The sequence below is a fragment of the Physella acuta genome, unplaced genomic scaffold (genome assembly GCF_028476545.2).
Source record: "Physella acuta isolate Inbredline_101_S28 unplaced genomic scaffold, ASM2847654v3 ptg000281l, whole genome shotgun sequence".
NCBI lineage: Eukaryota > Metazoa > Mollusca > Gastropoda > Physidae > Physella > Physella acuta.
In genome coordinates this window covers 276,580-299,907 of record NW_026731800.1, presented here as the reverse complement: position 1 = coordinate 299,907, position 23,328 = coordinate 276,580, and the positions used below count along the sequence as shown (strand labels likewise).

The 23,328-nt window shown below is 35.2% G+C and overlaps 2 protein-coding genes across 4 annotated transcripts; both read right to left on the bottom strand.

Moving 5' to 3' along the window:
• Positions 1 to 1,756: 1,756 nt before the first annotated feature.
• LOC131939503 (UBX domain-containing protein 7) lies at positions 1,757 to 9,710 on the bottom strand. Its single transcript, XM_059297833.1, has 12 exons — positions 9,618 to 9,710; positions 6,997 to 7,141; positions 6,777 to 6,844; positions 6,546 to 6,623; positions 5,984 to 6,090; positions 5,635 to 5,781; positions 4,564 to 4,654; positions 4,182 to 4,238; positions 3,925 to 3,998; positions 3,341 to 3,785; positions 2,947 to 3,026; positions 1,757 to 2,824 (listed from the first exon to the last, which is right to left on the bottom strand). The coding sequence occupies exons 1-12, from the start codon at positions 9,679 to 9,681 to the stop codon at positions 2,666 to 2,668; spliced, it is 1,515 nt and encodes a 504-aa protein (XP_059153816.1). The 5' UTR covers positions 9,682 to 9,710; the 3' UTR covers positions 1,757 to 2,665.
• Positions 9,711 to 12,211: 2,501 nt separating this feature from the next.
• On the bottom strand, positions 12,212 to 22,978 carry LOC131939495 (uncharacterized). 3 transcript variants are annotated; one of them, XM_059297824.1, is made up of 4 exons: positions 22,761 to 22,978; positions 20,808 to 20,962; positions 18,925 to 19,187; positions 12,212 to 13,498 (listed from the first exon to the last, which is right to left on the bottom strand). In XM_059297824.1, exons 2-4 carry the CDS (start codon positions 20,886 to 20,888, stop codon positions 12,718 to 12,720), a joined length of 1,125 nt encoding a protein of 374 aa, XP_059153807.1. In that variant the 5' UTR covers positions 20,889 to 20,962; positions 22,761 to 22,978; the 3' UTR covers positions 12,212 to 12,717. The 3 variants fall into 3 exon arrangements, with proteins under 3 accessions (XP_059153807.1, XP_059153806.1, XP_059153805.1); XM_059297823.1 differs by having other exon boundaries at positions 22,815 to 22,978; XM_059297822.1 differs by lacking the exon at positions 22,761 to 22,978 and adding an exon at positions 21,557 to 21,729 and having other exon boundaries at positions 12,213 to 13,498.
• Positions 22,979 to 23,328: the final 350 nt, after the last annotated feature.

The following is a 23,328-nucleotide window of genomic DNA, read 5'->3' as shown; positions in this document are numbered from 1 at the left end:
AAAACATTATATAACATTAACTCCGTTAAGATTATTTTTGCCAGTCCGCCTTTCAGTGCTTGACATTGCTTCTTGCAGAGCTTTTTTCTCCGGGGGGGGGGGGGGGGGGCATTTGTATTTCAGGGGTGGATGGCCACCGGTTTTAAAGGATATCTTTTTCCCCCACTCCGAAAAGAGATGACTGAAATAACTCTCACATAGCAAACATAATATTCAATAATTTCGTGTTCAAGTGCAATCGGTAATGTGTGAATGGCACTAAGACGGTGAGATTATTTAGATTTAGTAGCCCGTACATTTTTGTTGGACAAAGGGGGACTACTGAGAAAATATTTTGCTCAGCGCACAAAAATAGATTACCTTCTCTTTTGGAAGCTATTTATAGACCTTTCTTAGAATGTTTTTTCTGGCTGTTATTAATGTAAGAAAATCTTTGTTTTATCCCGGGTCTTTGTTTCTCAAATTCTGATGGGTGGGGTGGGTTCCAGAGCTGAATATTTAAGTGAATAGACTTGTGGGTCCAAATAAAATTGCTTCCCCATGAGATTGTTTAAATATACTTGCAAGTTGCATATTTTATTATTATTGCTTGTTTACATATTTTTTTTTTATATTCAGTAAATGTAAAACAAAATGGTAAGTGAATGATATATAAAGAAAGTGATAGTGGAGATATGAATGAACAACTTATAAAAATTGAAAATGCATACTACTATTTCTACCTGGAAATCAGGAAATAGCAGAAAATTAAACTGATGCCAACATTACAGTGTTCAGGTCTAAATGAATGCCCATTTTTGCCGAAATAAAAATAACTATATATTCAACTACTTTTGTTGTTTTTTAACTCATTATTGTTTCTGCAGACAGCTTAAAATATAGTTAAACACAATAACTAAATTGATGGGTATTCTGACACATTTACTAGTATATGCATAATTCATTTACAATAAATATATCCTTTCAAACACAATTTATTGTTTAAGCCTTTTTCTTTTTAACAATGCATGTCCATGTGTGGGTTTGTGGTCAAACATAACCTGTCTAATGGAGTGTTTCTTTCAAACACGTACAGAAAAGTGCACCTTAGAATCTCCCATGACAACACAAGAATATCTCATTATCCCTCTAATTAGATATTAAATATAATCAGACGCTAATTTGAAAATAACTATTTTCAGTAACTAAAGATGGTTAAATACTAACAAACATTAGATAAGACAGGTGATCTTGACTTCAAGTTAAATGTTTTTTTTAATCTGAGAGTTAAGACTGCTATTACTCGACAGATTATACTGGTTATAGTCATACTCAGTTATATATTGTAAGCTACTGTAGTTTTTAAGCTAACATTTTAAGATATGTGGAGTGGTGACTCAATAAAGAATGATAACTACTGTAATTATTGATTTTAAAATTTAAATATTGTATTATATTTTTTTAATTCCTAACTGCTAAATAATTTTTTAAAAACTAATACATTTTAATTTGCACAATAGTAAAATTAACTTTTTTAAGATATTCTAATAAAAGCATTGGTCACTCTTGAAACCTCTTTAAAGAAAAAAAATTTTAATTATTAATCTCTTATTTTTCTGTGCATGAAAAAAGTTTTTACATGTTTTTGAAGGCCTTGGGTAAAAATATCATAGATATTCTTTAAGTAGGTTTCTAAAATATTTACATGGCTTCAAAGTATTGATCAGGTACTCATCACAACATAATTGAAAATAAAAAGGAAACAAAAACAACACAGTAAAATTTCAGCTGTTCGCCCATATAATTGTGGTAGAATTATAGAATAAATTCAAAAAAAGTGTAAACAAGTTAATATTTAACCTAATACAAATCCTAGTGTCATGTAAACTATTTCTTCACTCCCCTTAAGCCCCCATAAATTATCGATGTTAGTTATTTTGAAATGTTGCGAGAACAAGGGCAGATGTTTGATATAAAAACCGTCTCAGCTATTTAACAAAGATCTTGATTACAACCTTTAAAAAAAAACTTTCCCTAGAAATAATGCTTGAGTATGGTGCATTAAACAAAACTCACATATAGTAAGGATTAGTGACAGCTAGTTTTTGATTTGCAACTCACAATTATTAAGGAACATAAGTAGCACCAATATGTCCACAGCATTAAAATATTGAAACAACGCAATAATAATGTCAGTTAATAGTAGTATCATATACATCTCTGTCAGGATAATCAGCAAAACTGAGCCCAATATATCATAAACAAAGATAAATGGAGCTAAACATGTTTTTAAAGTTAATGTGAATGTAACCTGAGTTAAGTGACACTAGAGGAAGTGGCAGGACAACTGTTCAAGTTGGGGATGAACATAAATAAGGAGTGAAAATGAAGACATTCATATTGTATTTCACATGCATTCATGAACTTATAACTATAACTGTATCTTTTGTAGTTTGAAATATTTTATATAAATACATATATACATTGTATTGATACCAGTGAAGTTTGTATCCCAATACATAAAAATATCCAGGTTTTTTCTTTAGTTAATAATTTATCTGTTGTGTACACATGTAATGATGGACCTCTTTAAACGAAGTGTACACATGTACAATTATGTTTGTTTCACTCCACCTAGTGAACTGAATTCTTTAGTCTCTCTATGGCCATTTAAACAGGGCACCCATCACAAATCCTGCACAAACACAGTTTCTTGAGGGAAAAGACCAGCATCCTTTAAAGTTGTTGTGCTGTCCATCTGAGACAGTTTGCGTCGAGGAAAATTTGTCACAAGTTCATACTTATCAGATGGGAAACCTTTGGCATTGCAAAGTTCAGTTAAAGCCTAGAATATATAAAAAGTAAGATTTTAAATAAGCTAGTTGAAAATAAAATAATGAAATTATCTAAATATTAATTAATGATAAAATAATTATTAAAAAATGAAACAATAAGTAAAAACCTTACTTTGAGTTGGGAAGAAGATGGCAATTCAATCTGCTCTTTTTTATTTTCTGGAAATCTCATCATAATTCGACTTGGTGGATCTACGCATGAAAAGTGCATGACATGTATTCATAGCTAGGCTAAATGTTAACTAATTCAATACAAAATTTGATGATTAATGTTAATATGTTTTTAAATATCTTTCGACTCATTACACCTAGAACAAAAATAACTTTTTAAACAAAAGTTTAAAATATACATATGCTAGTTCCTTTTTTTAAGAAATTAAATAAAATTTATGAACCGCATCAAAAATTTTCATAAACGTGTTTAAATATTAACCAAGCAGATAATCTACAGTAAAACTATCCAGTGGTCCAAGCTAAGTATCTGTTACTGTAAAAACAAAACCTACCTGAGGGATGTCCCCAATATTTTTTCCATGAGTTCTCTGACACACTGACACCTTGAGCTGCTTGCTGCCTGGATGAACCGCCTAATATATCCCATGGGTCTTCATGTGATGTGTCTACTTGAAGCGGGCGATGACTGTCCTGTAATTTATCTGCAGGGCCAGTCACTTTTAATGCTTCAAATTTCTCCGGCTGAGCATAAGACAAATTGTTTGTAGCAGATGGAGATAACTGCTTTAAACGTTCATGTTTTGATGAGCTATGGCCATTGGATGACCCAGGGGGTGTAGACATTATGACATCATCAGAATCAGAGTCATTATCCAGTTCGGAGTCTGAATCTAATATATACTGTGGAGAACTGGGTGGGCGAGGTATTTCACATAAGGATGCTTTAATTGCTGCTTCCATCTGTTCCTGTTCGCTGGCATCAACAATAGATGGTTCCTAAATTTTTAAAGATTTTAAGTTAATACACTACTGTTTAAGTATAAGAAATTACAAAAAGTGTTTTTCATTTAAGTTATTTCTAGGTGAAATTTTGTTAGCTACTATAGAATGATTATAAAATAATGTATTGTTTTACTCTTTTAGATCTTTTAATTGGAGGTGATGCAATACTAGTGTCAGGTACTGGACAGGAGGCAAGAAAATCTTTAGCTGCAACACATTAAACAGAAAAAAGTTGAATTGCAATAAAAAAAAAAAATTTAATAGGACACAAGAAAGCTGACAAAGCTTATGTTTTAAGTGTCAGGTTTTAAAAAATAGCATAAGTGTTCAATAAAAAGAATTAGCTATTATCAGACACTCAAAAATAATGAAATATCACAATTAACGTACCAATTTCACAAAAAACAGTCCCATCTGATATTTTGTTCCATACAACTTGACTTTCTCCTGATTATAAAAAAAAAACGAATAAGTACATTTCGTATGTTCCATTCTCATTTCTAACATTAGTTTATTAATGAACAATGTAGCCACAAAATTTCAATGCAAAGGTAGATTTTTAATTCTGTGTTACTCTTAAAAATCCCCATTCCTCTTAGAACAGCTAAGTATCAATACATGGAGTGTTTAAAAGTTTTACATTCATAAGCATTGTTAATTCAACTTATTGATTTCTTTTTAATGCAATTTGGGCTAATAATTTGTATGTAAACTGTGTTACAATAATGATTGGTTTTTTGTTGCCAATTCCTAGAACTAGCAAACTACTCACCTGTAAATGGATCAATGACAGCAACATGAGGCCATTGTTTTAACTTGTAAAACTGCATGAAACGCTTGCCTTCTTCACTGTCATTGTATACCTTAAAGATAAAATTAGTGTCATTGCATACTTTCTTTTAGATAAGTACAATGCTCCTAGCATTTGATTATATTGTTTTGCTGGATAAAAGTTTTAATCATATTTTTAAGTACTGATATAACTGTAGTTGTTAACTTAGATTGAGTTTACTTTTTGCAAATGTTCCATACAGTTGACTGTATTTTTAGAAATTGCTTGTTAAAGCAATTGCAAAACAGCATTTATTAAACATTTGCATTCAGTTACCACATCTGAACAGATATGTTCGTGCATAATGTTAGTGAAAAAAGGATTAATTTTAATACTAATCTAATCCATTTCTGAGTATAAAATGTAATGTACTTTTGCTTATTTAAGAAAATTACTTGAAAATTTATTATAAATTTTTCCATAAAGTACATTTTTTTTTCAAAGAAAAGTTGATTATTTTTTCTTGTCTAAATTTAAGAACATGATCTGTTTTGAATAATGAATCTTTACTAAAAGTTGTATATCATTGTGAAGTATATTCAATTACAATTATTATATGTATAGTATAGTTCCTTTTTTCAACCTAAAGGTCCTTGGAGCAAGTAGAGTTCACCTGTTTCTGTAACCTCGACATATACAGGGATAGTGTGGTCAGCACTACGCCCGGCCACCTTTACTTTCCCTAATGTCGGTTAAGTGCCCATCAGAACTGGGTGGACTGAGGGATGATCTACTACCTTGAACATGGATTTTAATTTGAGACTTTTGGGTTAGCAGTCTAGCACTTTACAGCTAGGCCACGCCATCCCAAATCATTATATGTAGGCCTACATAATGTGTAGTTTTTAACTAAACAGGGAGAGCGATACGAGTCTATTTGCAGCCTGATCACAAAACACTACTGAAATGTAAAAATCAATCATATTTAGATATTAATGACAACATTCACCCATGTCAAAACATTTCCTGGTTGCTTATCTTAATCTCAATTTAAAAAAGCTGACAACAAACCTGCCAGAAAAGAAAATTTTCCTTGATGATATTGCGGGCCTCTGTATTACTCCAGACATCTCTGTTGAGTAACTGGCAAGGAAATTCTTGTACATTTTGTACATTGACTAGCAACCATTTGTTTTGGACTGACCCAGCATCTCTTACCTTTAAAAATAATTTTAGGAGCTATTACATACAAAATCAACTTTTTTTTAAAATCAAGAGCCTTTTTTTTTAACAAATGATACTTCTTGCTTACTTTATGAAAATGTTATGAATTCTACAACAAACATATAGACAAACAAATTCAACAATTTAACAAAAACAGAAACTATTTTGATCTGAATTTTCTTATCTAACAGCTTACATTTTGAAATGTTCCTTTATATGTGATGTCAACAGGAGGGCGATATAAATCTTCCAAATTTCTCTTTTTTGATGCTTTCTTTCCCTTTAATGTTTCATCATAATGATCTATACAAAAATGAAAAGTTATTAAACATCAACTGTTGTATTGCACCATTCAATCAAAATAATATGTTGCTAGCTTAAAGTTTCCTTTCAAACCTGGCGGTCTATGGGGCACGTGAAGTAGAGTTCACTTGTTTCTGTTACCTCGGCATATGAAGAGATAGTGGGGCCAGCACTATGCCCAGCCGCCTTTACTTTCCCTAAAGTCAGTTAGGTACCCATCAGAGTTGGGTTGACTCAGGACGATCTACTGAATTTAACCCGGATTTGAACTCGACTTACTGGTTAGTAGTCCAGCTCTCTACCGCTAGACCACTCCGTGTTAGTTTAACTGCTAGACAAAGTAGTCCCCTGATTACTACATACAGTTACTAACAAATTTATAGTGTAGGTAATTTAACCACCCTTCAATCCTCCATATAAAGCAATTAAATTAATATAAGGATGTTTAAACTTACAGGCCTCAGACTGAAAATCTCTAAAGCCATCAAATACAGAAGGTGCTTGTCGCCTGGGTCTTCTCATTCTCCAATTGGCTGTACAATAATTAAAGATGCAATATGAAAAAAAAACATTTAGTCATCAAAATAAATTGTAAAAGAATGTAAAACTTTGTAGTATTAACTATTACCTCCAAACTGTATTCTAACTGTATTCTAGTAAGAAATAAATTAACAAAATAAATTAACCTATTTTGCTTGTGTCTTCTTCAACTAATACTTCAGTTCTCTGTGGGATAGGAGCTCTAACATCATCCCTGGAAAAAAGCAATTTCAGAATGTTAATACATAATAAACAAAAATTGTATTGCAGTAGCCTAGAGAATTATGTAACAGTGTTAGCTGTTTAACTAAAGTGTATATATGTCTAGAGGAAGAATGTTTTATCTTAATTTTATCTTAATATTACCTTTCATCAGATACAGCATGCAAACCATCATCCCTGTCTCTGTTAGATGGTCCAGCCCCTCCACTGTCAATATGCATACCCACAGCAAGATCTAAATTTCCGGAACATGCTTCTAGAAGATTTATAGCTATATTACGAGCAGCTCCTGTTGAAAATTAATCAATTAGAATATTAAATTAAATGTACCATTTTCTAAAAATTCAAAAAACTTTTGAATGTAACAATGGTTTTATAATACTGCCAAGATCAATTTATAATAATTCCAAAGTAGAATTAAACAAATAGTTTTTATTTTGCTTGATACAAAGATCTAACATGTAGAAGAATAAAGATTGTAACATTACAATGAAGTCGGCAATAATAGAATTTTTAATCAGATTTTTCTCAAATTGAAACAATTTACTTATAAAAAATTTCTGTAGATTTGTTCTATGTTCTAATATCTTAGAATGGGGATACAAAGAGATCAAAATGAGCTGCTGCTCAGCTTTAAAGTATTGATAAGGACATTTCAAGGGAAAAAAACATTTTACTTGATATTTAAATTTAAAAATAAAAAAAGTCACATTTTCAAAACTGACACCAAGAATTAAGTCATTCAATTGTCCTGAGGTCATTTCTAATCTGCTGCTAAGCTAGTTAGTTAGAGTGTGGATAAAATGTTAAATGCAATATTATAATTAAGGATCCCAAGAGTGTTGAACTCTGAACCCACCAAGCTGTTCAAAGTGCAACCGCATGACCACCAAATTTCCTGCTAGCACTAGCAAAAAAAAAAAATGCCTAGAAGACTACAAGGGGGGTATAGAGCCAGTTATGGGTTATAGCGCCTGCGTTGAAATGTGTGCCGATAAGACTAGCTAAGACTTTGGGGACACTGGGAGGGACAGATTTGAATTTGTTTGCAGCAACTTGTACTAGATCTATAAGTAACTTAAAGTCACTAAACTATGCTAAAATTTTAGCTTAAGGCTAAGGTTTGACTGTAAAGATTGTTTATTAATAAAATATTATTATAAACAATGTAGTACTGTAGTAGTCAATGTCAGGACATAGGTTCAATGCAAGATGAAAATGAAGGGGACTGTTATGATGCATGCTCGACTAGGGAAATTGGTGCGCATGAATGCTGGTGCGAAGCGATAATACTGAACAAGTGAAAGTGTGACGCGGTACGCAAGAAAGTGACGTTTTAGTGTGAGTTCGTTGTTGCCGGGGAAGAAGCTTTAGTTAGTCTTGTTCGTGTTATGTTAGGGTTAGGATGTCCAGTTTTAGTATTGTTTGTTCAAGCTGTCCGATGTCTATTTCTATAGTGCAATAAATGGAATTAGTAACAAATGTCATTCTGTCAAATCATTTGTAAGCATTGATTATTGATGTCGTGTCTCAAGATGCACTGTTGCATGGCTAGACATAATGAAATGGTAGTGGTACTGAAATATAATATTGGATCAGGTAGTTCTACCCTCTCACTGCATAACTGTGGTAAACATGATAATAGTAGGGAGGCTCACTAACTTAAAAGCGTCCTTGGTTGCTAACCAGAACATGGCGTAAGGATTGGACCATGACTTCCGGCGAGTTTTTCGACTTAGTTCCAGAGACCTTCTTAGAATTATTTTTAAAAATGTTTATCACGAGTAAAATGGCGGATTTTCACGTTATAAAAACATGCTATAGGTGGCAAGGCTAAATATGCCAGAAAAGCATTTTCAGAAATTGCTTTGGGGAATGTAGGCTAAATTTAAAGTCGGTGTCATTCAAAATAATATAACTTTTTAAATATAGATCTCCCTATCACAAAATTGATTTCCCTAGTAAAGCATTATTAGTTTTATCATTCTATGAAAAAATAAATCAAATATCTTCAACCCTTTTTTTAATAAGAGTGGCCAAAAAATGACAACCAAATTTTTTTTATTTTTTTGACCACGTGACCGCTATTTGATGATCACTAGTGGGGAACTCTGGGTACATGGCCACTTAAAAAGTCTAACCGCATTTGTGGTTCTCTTTAGCTTCAAGTGCCTTCAGGGGTAAGAAGAGTTGTCATGGAGAGATGTGTTGTCCATGGCAGTGAGTGTCAATAAATATTAAATTAAGTAATTTAGTTTAAAACGAACTAAAAACTTCAAAATTAGTCCCTAATGGATTAAATATGGATGTCTATCATTCAGTAGTCATGTTTAATTTGAAATTTGGGTAAATTCTAGATTTAGTAAGAAAATCTAATAATAGAATGATAGGCCTATAGATTATTTAAGATTATAGAACCCAGTTTGAGTTATATAACACAGGGACCAAGTCACAAAATGGCAACAGATCAGAAAATTTCAGCAGTAGATCTTAATCAAATTTAGATTAGATGACTATATTCTAGACAAGAAGTAACAGACAACAGTTAAGAAGCAAGTCTGAAGTAGGCCTAAGAAGTAGAGAACTGGTCAGTAAAAAAAACAAGAGAGGAGACACAGCTGACAGACGTCAGACAGGATTTGAGCCATTCTATTTTCTTTTGATTTTTTAAATCAATATGTTTGTCGGAATTTGTTACATATAAAGTATAAATCTAAAATAAAAAAAACTAAAAGGAATATTAATAGGTTAACGAAATAACCAACCCGTAACAGCCATAAACTGATCTACAAGTTCAGAATTCATAGTGAGACTACCGGGAGTAGCCATTGATACAAAGCTTTCACTTCCGGGTGAAATTATTGTGTTTCAATGAGCTAAATATACTGACGCGTAGTTTCGCAAAACTCGATTTATTAATTGCTGATTCATGTAGTCTATATTGAAATTTTTTACTGCTAAGCTTTGTATCACATTTTTTTTTAAATTATTCACTTGTTGCAATCAATTGCTTTTTTTAGTAATAAAAGAAAATATACGTGTAGCATGTGTATTGGCAGTAAAACACATTTTAAAAATTATATTGTAATCTTTTCTAACAATAATTGTAGACATTTTTATTGCACATCAATTATCTTTTTTTTTACTTTCTTAATTATTATCTATATATATAATTCTCTTCCCTACCTCCCCACCCCTACATGGTTTTAGTGAGCTGTGTTCACTCTAAATGTTTACAAGCAGAGCCAACGATTTTAAACGTAGGGGGGGGAGGGGGGGGGGGAAGGAAGGGGGGGGGTTATGGTCCTTAACGAGCTACTTATAGTGTTTTAAAGAAATATTTTCAGTGTCAGCGTTGGTACTGTCGAATTCACAAATTATGAATTATTGAAAATTAGAAACAACTAAATAGCGTCGTATGTTATGCCGCGGGCCGGCTCGTAATAATTAATATACGAGATGCAGTCGTGCAAAACATCAAAATCAAGATTTTTACAATTCTCGATGTTTTACACCTCCACAAGCAGGAAAATTTACTTTTGCAATATTGTTTGTAAGTCTGTCTGTGTGTGTATGTGAACACTATACCTTAGGTACCGTTTCAGTTAGGCTGACGAAATTTCTTAACTAAGGATCATGTCAAATGTGTAGTTTTCTGTCAACTTTTTGAGTGATTTCCGGTAACCGGAAGTGGTATGTCTCTCCAAGACTATATTATGATAATTCGAAAGTCTCTAAGAAATGTTGATGACATCAGTAAACTTCAACTTGTTAGTTGGTTTTTTAATGAGTGAACATAAAATATGGGTAATGGCAGCATAAATTGTATTAATAACTCGATATTTGCTTTATATTGAGATCTATAATGTGTTTGTTATTTCCTTTAGTTTGCTTAATACAATAATATTTTGTAGGCCTTCCAGCGGTCCACAAACTGTGAGGAGGCTCTGACCAATGCTTGAGGAGGCACAAAAAGCTTCAGATATATGAAATCTATTTACGTTTAGCCCAGTACGAGTTGTGGTTATACTAATAATTAAAATTGTTTAGGTAAAAAGATCAGAGGCCCCAATGTTGTTTTTCCAAGGGAAAGTCCAAAACCAGCTATCTGATACGAAGTTTGACTTCTTATTTGTAAGGCCAAAAGGGCTTCATTCCTGGTAATTTTATTGACAAATGTATGTTGTCTTTAGTGGACGTAAACAGTAACGTTGTCCATACATTACGTCACACACCTTGTGATTTCCGTAGACGTGAGACAAGGTGCTACATGAGGGATGTTTATGAAATGTGCGGAACATGTTACATACAGAGTTTCTTCCAGGCATGGAATTTATTTAAAAACATATATTCTTTTAACAGTGTCCACCCCCCGGAAAATTTATTCTCCCCCACCCCCGAAAATTTCAAGTTCCTCCCCCCCCCCCCCCCCCCCTAGAAAAAAGTCTGGAACAACACTGTTTATCATATAATTTTTGGATAATGGGGGAAGTATGTTTTTTGTTTAATTGACAATGTGTAACTGTCAGTGTTTCTTACAGGCCACTCTTTGGGTGAGGGGTGCCCTCCCCCCCCCCCCCCCCCCCTCACAGGTCCACAGGAAAACATTAAAATAACAAAATCTGTTTCAGCTTTAAGTTTAAATTTTATTTATTTAAATAAAATATATATTCATAACACAAAAAGCTTACACAAAAATACTATGTAGGCTATAACATGTTTAAAAAATACTGTTTTTGTCAAATACGTGAGGTTGATAAACGTTACAAAAAATGAAATAGTAACAATAATTTCGTATTGGCCTTCACGCGATTTTTCCTGAAGTTCGAGGTAAATAGCTGTGGCACTGTGCAAGAGTAAAGTATTTTTACAGAGACTGATCTGTGGTTCGTTAATGATTTAATACTTTCAACAGACTGAATGGTGGTTTAGGGCCGTTCTTACGTGAACAAAGACGTCTAAAGGCTACCAAAACCATTTACTGGAACCAAGATGTCAATAACTTACTAAGGGGGTCATCCATAAATGATGTCACGCTTTTTTTGACGAGTTGTACCTCGCCCCCCCCCCCCCCCCCCCATCTTCCCCTCGTCACAAAAAGCCAGACCCCACCCCTAAAATGACGTCACATCTCAGCCTACAACCCCCCTCAAAATTATAGTTGAATTTTTCTTAAAACATTGATATTTTTTCCAAAATCGTGTCTGAGCTCTGTCAACATAGAGTATTTTAATTCCTATTACAATTTATAAAAACCGTTTTCTAAAACGCGAAATAACGGCTAAAACTCGTTTTCTAACTTTGCTTTTTTATATTGCAGAAGTGTGACATCAAACCATCTGAACCCCCCCCCCCCCTCCCCCTCATCACACACCGTCACAAAATTACGGACCTCCCCCCTCCGAGTTTGACGTCATTTATGACCACCCCTAAACCATTCACAGGAACAAAGACGTTACCAAACTGTATATAATATGATATGATATATTTATGATATATACATTTAACGTATTTCTTTTCTGCCAATAGTCATTTAAATTGCGATATATTGGAAGGATTGAAAGCTGAGCATCTCAGCTCCGTAGACATTAAGAGCTTTTTAAAAATACAAAACATATATGTTGGTAAATAGTTATCTTTTGTTCCGTTTTCAAAGTTTCAAGTAAGTAAGACATTTTAAAAGTCAGCTGACAACAACGCTGGTCACTGTGAGGCAATGATTGATAGCCTACATCCTGACTTCTGTTGAAGTGTGTAGTCTAAGCTTCAAAACATTGAGCAGCTTGCGTGTGTAGATAACTACAAATATATAACTTTACAAACTAAATCAACATTGTTTAAGCAGTGTAAACGGATGTGTTGTCTTTAATCCAAGTCGCCGTTAAAAGAACAATCGTATAGTTTTTTGTGGATGACACATTTGGCTCGGTACATACCAAAGTATGCCAACTGTAGTAAAGGTATAGCCACAACAGCTAGCCCGAGGGCGACAGGCACAGCCACCCCTGGTTTATTCCAATCCAAAACCCCAGGGTATATAATATGCCTGTTTTTATCGAATGACCAGTAGATTACTGAAAATACTATGTAAATAGCACCGTATATTAAAGGGGATAAACAATGGAGCAATCTGATTGGTCGAGCACTGATCATGTGATCTATAATTACGAATACAAAATTGAGTGCGTGGACGTTTGTGTTTTGAATGTCCAATAAACCGGAAGTGGTACTTTTCATCTGAGGATAGAGGGCGCAGAAGAAGATGATGGTGACAATTGGCGCGGACACGCTAACCACATCAGACAAGCACCAGGAAATCTTAAAATAGATTTTGGTGTGCAGAGAAACGCTGTCTTTGTGGAATCTCCGAAAAGATTCATACGCGGACAGTCGACGTTTGGGGTCAGCTTGTGTTGTCGGTTCCTGTTGGCTTTCACTTGAAGAAAGCGTTCTGTCGTTGTTTTCTTTGCTGCCATCTACCGGGACATAGACTTTGTCGACAATGTTGTTAATCTCCTCAGTTTGGGCGGTAAAACTGTTTTTGTTCGCGGGGTTTTTAGTTTCCAGTTCGGTTTGGTTGTTTGATGTAATTTCACAGATGCTGACTGGTCGTAGTTTGAGTTTTGTGACGTCTGCCTCTGCCCGCCTGGAAATAAAGAAAAGGGGGCGTATGGTGAACATATGTAGACAGAGGCGTAGCGACGGGGGGGGGTACATATGTTCCCGGGAGCCGACCCTAGAGGTGCCAAAATAAGCTCATTTTAGCTGCTATTTTGAATTATAAATATTGTCACAGACTGTATTATTATGTATCTTTATTATATTGTGTTTTGCATGAATGAAGAGTACCTGGCTAGCGGAAGGACTGTCTGAGCGATCGTCATGTGTTTTTCCGTGTTTTGGGTGAGATCGCTCATTGACGTAAGGGGAGAGAAAGGGGTGAATAAAAGAAGAGCAAAAAGGTGAACGGGTGTTGTGTGCTAGGACTTGGGACTGGAACGAGGGCAGTGAATGTAAGATGTCTCCATGACTTGGAGTCGTGATTATTATTTGTACCTATATCAGTTGATCTTCAAATATGGATGTACCACGGATTTATCTGTACATAGTGTAAATAAAGTTGTCATTTCAAGTTGCCACTGTTGCTCGGGTTCCTGTATGAAAGCTAACCCACAACAACAAAGAATACATGTTGTTACATATGGTGTCAGAAGTGAGCGTCTACTGTCAGAAGTGGAGGCAATAAAGTGATGTTGCTACATTGTATTACTGTTACTTATGATGTCACAAGTGGTTGAAGAATTGGTGCTACATATGTCAGAAATGGAGATATTACAGTCTGTGGTCTTCCACTGTTTACCAAGTACGTCAAGTTCTTGAAAGTCATCTATCTTCACTCAAGTCAGAAGGGTTGCTGTAGTCAAGTCAGACGTTTTGTTCAAGTCAAGTCATCAACGTGATAATTTTTATCACCTTATTTCGATATTGTCTCACCAATGTCGAGTAAATATCGTCTGTGTGTTTTTTCTGTTTGGATTTAGCCGATCAAGTCTTAGTGTTTCTTTTCTACTGTTTGGATTTAGCTGTTCAAGTTTTTTCTATATGGATTAGCTGTTCAAGTTTTTCTACTGTTTGGATTTAGCAGATCAAGTTTATTTTTGTAACTGTTCCTAAAGATGTCTTATCTAAAACTGGACAAATTTCTACTCTGTAACAGGCTACTAGAACTATTTTGAATTTTTTTCAACTTTTTGGAATCAACAAAGTGAACTATTTTTGTACTATATATGTACTATGAACTTTTCTTGGATTACTAGATGTCTCTAATCAACTGAACAAAGCCAGAATACAAGAAAGGGTATTGTAAATTAATTAACATTTATCTATTGTCAACTAATGAATTTATATTTTATGTCATAAATAGAAAATATATCAAAATGTCATGTTTTGAAGAATATCTAGCACTAGCGAGGGCGCAAGGCATTAAGAAGATGAATAAGCAGATAGCCTGGGCAACCAATCGACTTGAAAAAGACATAGAAGAAGCAAAAGAAGCATGGGACGAAGTACCAGAACAACCCCGACGAGCTCATGGAAATGTATTGAGAGAACTAGATGATGTGATAGAAATAGTGTGTAATAGATCAAGAGCTATTACAGACATGCATAAAGAAGAAGACATTTCAGAAGTAGATAAAGCAGAGGAGACTGTACAACCAAAAGGAAAGAAAAAAAAAAGAAACAGAAAACAGAGAGCAGATAATAGGGCTGAAACTATGGAAAAACAAGTAGGCCTACATGAACTAGCATATGAACAAGAACTATTAGAAATGAAAGCTATAATAGACACAAATGAACCAAAATTAGAAAGTGAACAGACAGAATTTAAAGCAGAACTTGAAGAAGTAAATATTGGCAACCTTTGGAATGAAGAACTAAGTAACATAGTCCAGGAAGAATTGAAACCCAAGGAAAAAACAGAGGTTGAACTTAATAATGATTTAAAGGTGACAGATACATTAGAATGTCTTAAGATTGACTCTTTATTGACTCAAACGCAGGTACACGAGAATATTATTGAAAGTTGTATCGTAAGTCCATCAGAGAATGGCAGTCAACAAGAAATAAGTCCATCAGATAATGGTAGTAAACAAGAAATAAGTCCATCAGTGAATGGCAGTCAAAATGATTTAATAAGCCCATCAGTCAATGGCAGTGATGATTTAATAAGTCCATCGGAGAATGGCAGGAATCATGATAAACTAATGATGATTAATGAATCAGTGAACTTAATAAGCCACAATGAAGAGAACGTACCTATTGAAGATTTACTTCGAAAATTGGAGTCAAACTATAAAGAAGATATACTAGAACTCAAGGATAAATTTAACAAAGAAATGGAGAAATTAACCCAGAAATTTATGTGTGAACTAGAATCAATAAAGAAGCACAAGGAAGTTAAGAAAGATGAAAAAATATCTACAAACTACAATGTTAATAAAAATGCACAGAATGAAAGTAAAAGAAATGTAGCAAACTTTGAATACAGTCACCATGTTAATAAGAATGTCATTAATGTCATTGATGCACAGAATGAAAGAAAAAGAAATTTAGCAAACTATGAATACAGTCACCATGTTTATAAGAAGCCAAAATCTAGATGTTTTTACTGCGGAAAAACAGGTCATTACCAAAATCAATGTTGGCATAGGTTGGCAAATCAGAGAAGAAAAAATTATGTACACAGAAAGTCATGTGAGAAATACAGTAATTTAAGGAATAATGTATCAAGTTCAAATCAGAATAACAAAAGTGTGAATAGGTATACTAATGGAAGTTACCGACGCAACACATATTATGAGAGGCCAAAGCAATGCCATAATATTTATATTAAGTTGGTTGATGAACCAAACGAACGTACACAAAGCAAGATAACTACTGACGTTGTTCAGAAACCAGAGGAGAATATTAAAACAAATGAAGTAACACAAGTTACACGAAATCTAGGAAATGATTATGGTAGCACAGCTAAAAGCTACAATTTGAGGGAGAGATGGCATACAGGTCATCGTCAACTGCACGAGAACGATTACTCATGCTATAGAGGATGCTAAGATTAAATTATCAATTGACAGTATATTAATATTATACAGTCTGTAACTGTAATATATAAATATCAAATAATGTGTTTGAGTAAACAGAAATTGTGTACTATATCTAAAGAATGTAAACTGTATTATGTTAAACCTATTCTATACTATTAATTAACAGGGAATAATGTATAAAGTAAAAGTTAGAGATTATTTATTCCGCATAACAATAAGACGGAAGTCTCAATGATGAATTGAATTGTGTATTAGTCAATACCTGTGAAAGGCAGGAATGTGGTTGTGTTGTGACCTAGATATGACTGAAATGGGTCAAATAGGGGAGACAACAAAGTATATTACTCATGCGTGGTAATAACATACCTTGATGATAAGGAAGTTTTTTGTTACCACATAGGATATAGTTATTTAAATTAGGAGTTGAATTAAGTCTTTGATAATTTCAACTATGTATTATGTTTGGTAATAAGGTCATGTACCAGACTCGTTTGGTAATTTATTAAACTCATTTGTCTTGTTTATACTACAGTTATTGGGTAATTGAAATATTTTTTCCTCCTATGTGAATGTATATTGATGCATTAAATATTAAATATAATGCTTGTACATTTAAAGTTTTTGTTCAAAACACTGACATATTTTAATTATCACTGATATAGTCACTACATACTGTTGTATTTGTATGCACTATAAATTTATGACTACAAGTGCTTAGTCTAAAATGAATATATTTTACTCTACTTTGAGTTGTACACAATTTTTTGTTGTCTGGCACATGATCCTGCCCTACCAATACTGTATTTATAAATTTTGTTGTCTGGCACATGATCCTGCCCTACTAATATTGTATTTATAAATTTTGTTACACAAAATTTTATTCGAAGGGGGGACGTGTCACAGACTGTATTATTATGTATCTTTATTATATTGTGTTTTGCATGAATGAAGAGTACCTGGCTAGCGGAAGGACTGTCTGAGCGATCGTCATGTGTTTTTCCGTGTTTTGGGTGAGATCGCTCATTGACGTAAGGGGAGAGAAAGGGGTGAATAAAAGAAGAGCAAAAAGGTGAACGGGTGTTGTGTGCTAGGACTTGGGACTGGAACGAGGGCAGTGAATGTAAGATGTCTCCATGACTTGGAGTCGTGATTATTATTTGTACCTATATCAGTTGATCTTCAAATATGGATGTACCACGGATTTATCTGTACATAGTGTAAATAAAGTTGTCATTTCAAGTTGCCACTGTTGCTCGGGTTCCTGTATGAAAGCTAACCCACAACAACAAAGAATACATGTTGTTACAAATATAAAAAATATATGGGGGGGGGGGCGCCAAATTGAAAGTGTGTCCCCGGGCGCCGGGAGGGGTCGCTACGCCACTGTATGTAGAAAACCTGAACAAAATATGTAGGCTACTAATTGTATGGGCACATGCAATGGGAGGTCAGTGTCTGACACGACTAGGCACGTATGATAAATAATCAGTTAGGTAATCCAAAAATAGAGGGCCTGCACTTGTGTATGATACATCACCCACTCTCATTGTTTAATTACATTAATCTTATCGATGTCGGGTTAAATTCATGTCAGCTATTTTTACATGACCGAGATTAGTGTTAGAGCATCCAATATATTACATAACACCTGTGTTTTTTATCAGACAGCAAGAGAATATTATTATCAGTTGATTGGTCTACACTCAACAAAGGGATGTTACTCTCGGGTACATTCACACTATGAGACCACCCAGTGGGATTTCAACAGAAGTATATAAATGTTGAATTTCGTTTAAATTCACACGTTGAAAGCGGGGACGATAAGGATTGCAGTCCGAACCACCGCTCCCACGCGACGAAACTGAACAAAAAATATAGCTTTTACCTATAGAAAATAGTGCCCCACTACCCCCGGAATTTTAAAGTGGCCACCACCTTGATTACTCAGTTAAAGGCACTATTTATCTCAGGCATCAATGAAGGGGTCACTATTTCCCCCCCCCCCTCCTCCCCCACTTGCGACGAATTAAAAAAAACATTGTTTATATAGATAATATTTACTTTAATCAGTGTCGTTGTCGTCGTCCCACACCCGGAAATTTACAATTCGCCATCAGCCCCCCCCCCCCCCCCCCCCTGGTGGAGTCGAGGGCACTGATTCTCTAAGGTATATTATGAGGAACTATCCCAGTGTACTCCCGCCTCCACCTACGCCAAAATCCTGAATACGCCCTTGATTTACTTGTGTTAGTACTTTAGCTTTATTTATCGGCTAAGATCCTCAGCAGATACTAGCAGAATTACCTCCCCTGCAACAATTAAGCGCGCGTTTAGGCTTTGGCAACTAGGCATTGTCGATAAACTGCATTCCCATGACGAAAGAAAGAAAAACTTCATTAATTAAGTGAGATTGATTATGGTGGGGCAAAAAAATTAGCTATTTATTTTTAAATTTAAAAAAACGTACTTATAAAACACAATGACCAAAATGGCCGCTAACGTCATGTGAACCATGAGCAGGAAGTACGACCACACCGTAAAGTAGACAAACATCGGTAAGTCATTCAAGCTATCTTCTTGTGGTCCACTTGTATGATTCAGGTAGTTTTCAACTTTTGCGGTGTCCTCTGTGGCTGTGTACGTGTCGACAATTAAATGAATAAAGCCATACGTCGTGTAAAGGCAGAGAGCCACACGAATAATGACAAAGACCGGACGAGGCCATCTCCACTGCAAAGAAAATAAATACATGTGAATTATATATTATAGGCGAACATTTAACTATTATTGGTGATTTCATATATATATATATATATATATATATATATATATATATATATATATATATATATATATATATATATATATATATATAGACAGAGTATATGACTTCCTAACTCGTTATAGAGATTAAGGATTAACAGTTTGTATCACTGCTTTCATGGTTTCTTTCACAATTTTTTCTCCGAGGTGAGGGGTACTGGTAAAAGTATATAATTACTGTATACATTTAGTGTGTATATATATATATATATATATATATATATATATATATATATATATATATATTCTATTTACATGGGAGGGAGGTGAAAGTACCCCAGAGGGAGGGAGGAGATGCCTGTAATACACAATGACCCTTTCTTCTAGAGGTCAACACCTGGCAACCCCGGAAGCAGACGATAGTAGTCCTTTGAATGAATAACAGAGGAGACGTTTTTCAATAGGATGCTTAAAACAGTTTGCAAGAATACAAAAGTGGTTTTTGTAAGAGGTTTGAGTGTAGTGACTCCTGCTTAAAGTATTAGACATAAACCGTAGGCTTAATATTCACTGCGGCTCAGTAAATATTTTAGTGAAGTGAGAGTATTTTAACCCTGATGGCCAAACCAGGGGCGTAGCGAGGGGGGGGGGCGGGGGTGCGGACCGCACCGGGTGACACCATTTAGGGGGGTGACACCAAGGCAAAAAATAGCAAAATATATAGAGAAAAACTTGAGGGAGGGGGGTGCAAATCGAAAGTTTGAGGGGGGGGGGGGTGCAAATCGAAAACTTGAAAGTTTGTCCCCGGGAAGGGTCGCTACGCCTCTGGGGGGTGACACCATTAAGTGCCGCACCGGGTGACACCCGACCTCGGTACGCCACTGGGCCAAACCCCTATGCTTGTTGCCAAGGACGCACATACCACCGGTATCGATCAACAGGCGTAACGTGACTACCGGAACTACTAAACTGCCTACTAATGTAGCAATAAACACTCTTCACTGACACAAGTGAAGTAATTAGGTGTCAGGAAACATTTGAACACTTAATTAGAGTCTCGTCTATTGCATGTCCTAATAGATCTGCCCCGCTAAAAATAAAATTCGGGCTGCGCCCAACTGTTATTCAAGCACACTTGTTGTTATCGGCCATTTCTGGAGGAGATACCATCACGCCTTTCATTGGTCGCCCGGAGACGTGGTAACCATGTGAAAACCACACGGGATAAACAACAGATATCCACTTTTTGAATTGAGTTAGTGCCATATTCATGTAGTACTAGTGTATATCTATCACGTATAGAAATATAAAAGCGTAAAACCACCTTGATCCCCTCATATTTAGGATTTTAGCATCATGCTACAATAGAACAGCAAAGGATCTCAAACACAAAATCTTATTTTACTCAGTAGTAGAAATCTACAAACTACTATGGTAATCCTACAAACAACTATGGTAAACCTACAAACAACTATGGAAAACGTACAAACAACTATGGTAAACCTACAACCAAACTGACTACAACCAAACACTAGTCAAGTAAAGGCCCACAACCAAACATTAGTCAAGTAAAGGCCCACAACCAACCTGGCAACAGTAGAAAACCCTCTCATTGAGATACGTGTAGAAGATCTTGCGGACTTGGAACTCTCGCCTAAGCACGTGCATTATGGGATTTCACCGCTTCCCGTTACCTTGAGTTGGTAGAGGAGGGATATGATGGGTCTCCTCGCTGTGTTTACCTGATGATACAATCAATATACTTCATTACAAATTCCATTCATTTCATCAATTGGATATCATTAGCGAGTGCTTTCAAAAATAAAGAGGAGATGACAGTTTTGGACATGATGGTCAATAGGGTAGATGAAATAGAGTTCACTTGTTCCCCTGACATCAGTATATGAAAGAAATAACGTGATCAGTGCTATGTCGAGCCTTTTTTTTTTACTTTCTTTAACCTTAGTCAGGTATCCATTTTGGCTGGGTGGATTCAAGGACCTCCTACGCAATCAAGTTTGAGAATCAAACTCGAGACTTTCGGGGGTGGGGTGGGGGGGGGGAGTACGAACAAAGTACTCAAAAATGGAATATTATTTTTTGAATTGTGTCTATTTCCACATTTACCAAAACGTGTTAGATTGTAATTTTGTAATCAACGCAACATACAGGAGAGTCTATCATTAAATCTCGATAACAACTCCTTTCTCCTTTTTTTCTAAGAAAAGTCAAACAGACAACAGTGTATTGTCAAAAGCCAATGTAAAGATAATAATTATCCTTATAAGTGTACTAAAAGAAAAGATTCTGTAACTAAAACATTTTTGAAAACTTACCGTGTGAAAACTCCGAAAGTTTATTTAATGAAACAGACTAGATCTACCATATTTTAAATATCCCATTGGCTAACACTGCTTGATAGAAAGACGTGTAAAGGCCTCTTGTTTGGCGGTCGGAACAACAAACAAACGTGGCTGAAACTATTTATGCTGCGACACAAACATATCTTTGATAACCACTGGACTTATCATTGGTGTATAGACAATAGGAGATAACACAGTAGGCTTATTTTTATCGACATTCCACCTCGGCATAGGCGTTTATCTAGTTTATAGATGAATGGAAGGGGGGGGGGGTGCATCCATACCCCTTCCCACCTCCCACCTCCACCCCTTTTTTTTTTATTTAATTTTTATGAGACTAGAAATTTCAGCCTCTTTTTTAAAATTACGCAACACTCATTACCCATCGCGGCTAGATGTTAAGAGTTAACCGGACTGGTGCCACTATACCTGGCTCTAAGAATCCATTCTACTTTGCTGCTACTCATATGTACCTGGCTCTAATAATCCACCCAACTTTGGTGCCAATATACATGGTTCTAGGAATCCACCCAAATGTTGCCATTATATACTGGCTCTAAGAATCCACCCAGCTCTGCTTCGATTATACGTAGCTCTAAGAATCCACCAACTCTTCTGCCACTATACCTGGTTCTGAGAATCCACCCAACTTTTTCCGCCACTATACCTGGCTCTAAGAATCCACCCAGCTCAGCTGCCATTATACCTGGCTCTAAGAATCCACCCAACTCTTCTGCCACTATACCTGGCTTTAGGAATCCACCCAGCGATTAGTATCCTGGCTTTGTGGCTTACGTTTATAAGGTTTTACCATTATGTTTACCTGTTATGTATAGACATTTTTATGACCTGGTTTATTACAATACAACGATAAAGAAATACAAAATACGAGTCACATTAAATATTTACTTACAACGATGAATATATACAAAATGCTAGTTACACTCAAAATTTACTTTGAATTCAAGATACAAAAGTTACCTTAACATTTCGATCACTGGAGCTATATTCTACACATTAAAAGAAGTCCCTGTTTAGTATAGGCATACAGTAGCTAATCTACTCACTGAAAGGTGTCATGTATAGTATAGGCCCACACTAGCTTATCTCTTCACTAAAATATGCCATACATATACATATATACATAACGTATATTTACACTAGCTAATCTACTCACTTTAAAAAGTCCATGTATAGTAGCCTATATGCCTGCACTATATAATCTACTCACCAAAAGGCGCTATGTATAGTATAGACCTACTCTAGCTTCCTTCGCAACAACCCACACAGCCTTACATTTTCAAGAAATAAACACAGGATTCTTCCCTCGATATTTTTAAACCTCGTCGTCGGTCATAATGAAAAGTGGTACTTTTTGCTACAGAACAAACGAGCCATTAGATCTGTTGTGTGAACGAGTGAGCAAACGAATGCCCGTGCGCGAGAATATAAAAGGGGGCCAAAGAACTCATTCAGTTACATCTGGTCCAAAGCTTAGTTTAATTACAGGATTGATTAGATATATTTTAAACCACGAACTAATTTTTAAACAAATCATATAGTAAGTGTCACAGTAGCGCCGTGGTTGATGTACAATCATCCCATTTGTTGACGCTATGGACGTGAGATCAAATCCCACTTAATATTTTAGCTGACCACAGACTACTCCAGAAGAACATACAATGAAAATCTACCCCACTCCCACCTGCCCCTCCCACTCCCAACTCATGTGGAGATTTAAACTA

Bases quoted from the DNA above. Each gene is read 5' to 3' on its own strand.
- LOC131939503 (XM_059297833.1), bottom strand. From the start codon at position 9,681: ATGGCTACTCCCGGTAGTCTCACTATGAATTCTGAACTTGTAGATCAG. The intron at 4,655-5,634 runs GTTTGTTGTCAG...TTTATCTTTAAG, and splicing joins AAAATTTTCTTTTCTGGCAG to GTATACAATGACAGTGAAGA. The intron at 3,027-3,340 runs GTAGGTTTTGTT...TTTCATGCGTAG, and splicing joins ATATTGGGGACATCCCTCAG to ATCCACCAAGTCGAATTATG.
- LOC131939495 (XM_059297824.1), bottom strand. From the start codon at position 20,888: ATGCACGTGCTTAGGCGAGAGTTCCAAGTCCGCAAGATCTTCTACACG. The intron at 19,188-20,807 runs GTTGGTTGTGGG...TTTTCTTTGCAG, and splicing joins GGGTTTTCTACTGTTGCCAG to TGGAGATGGCCTCGTCCGGT. The intron at 13,499-18,924 runs GTACGTTTTTTT...CTTTATTTCCAG, and splicing joins TTGGTCATTGTGTTTTATAA to GCGGGCAGAGGCAGACGTCA.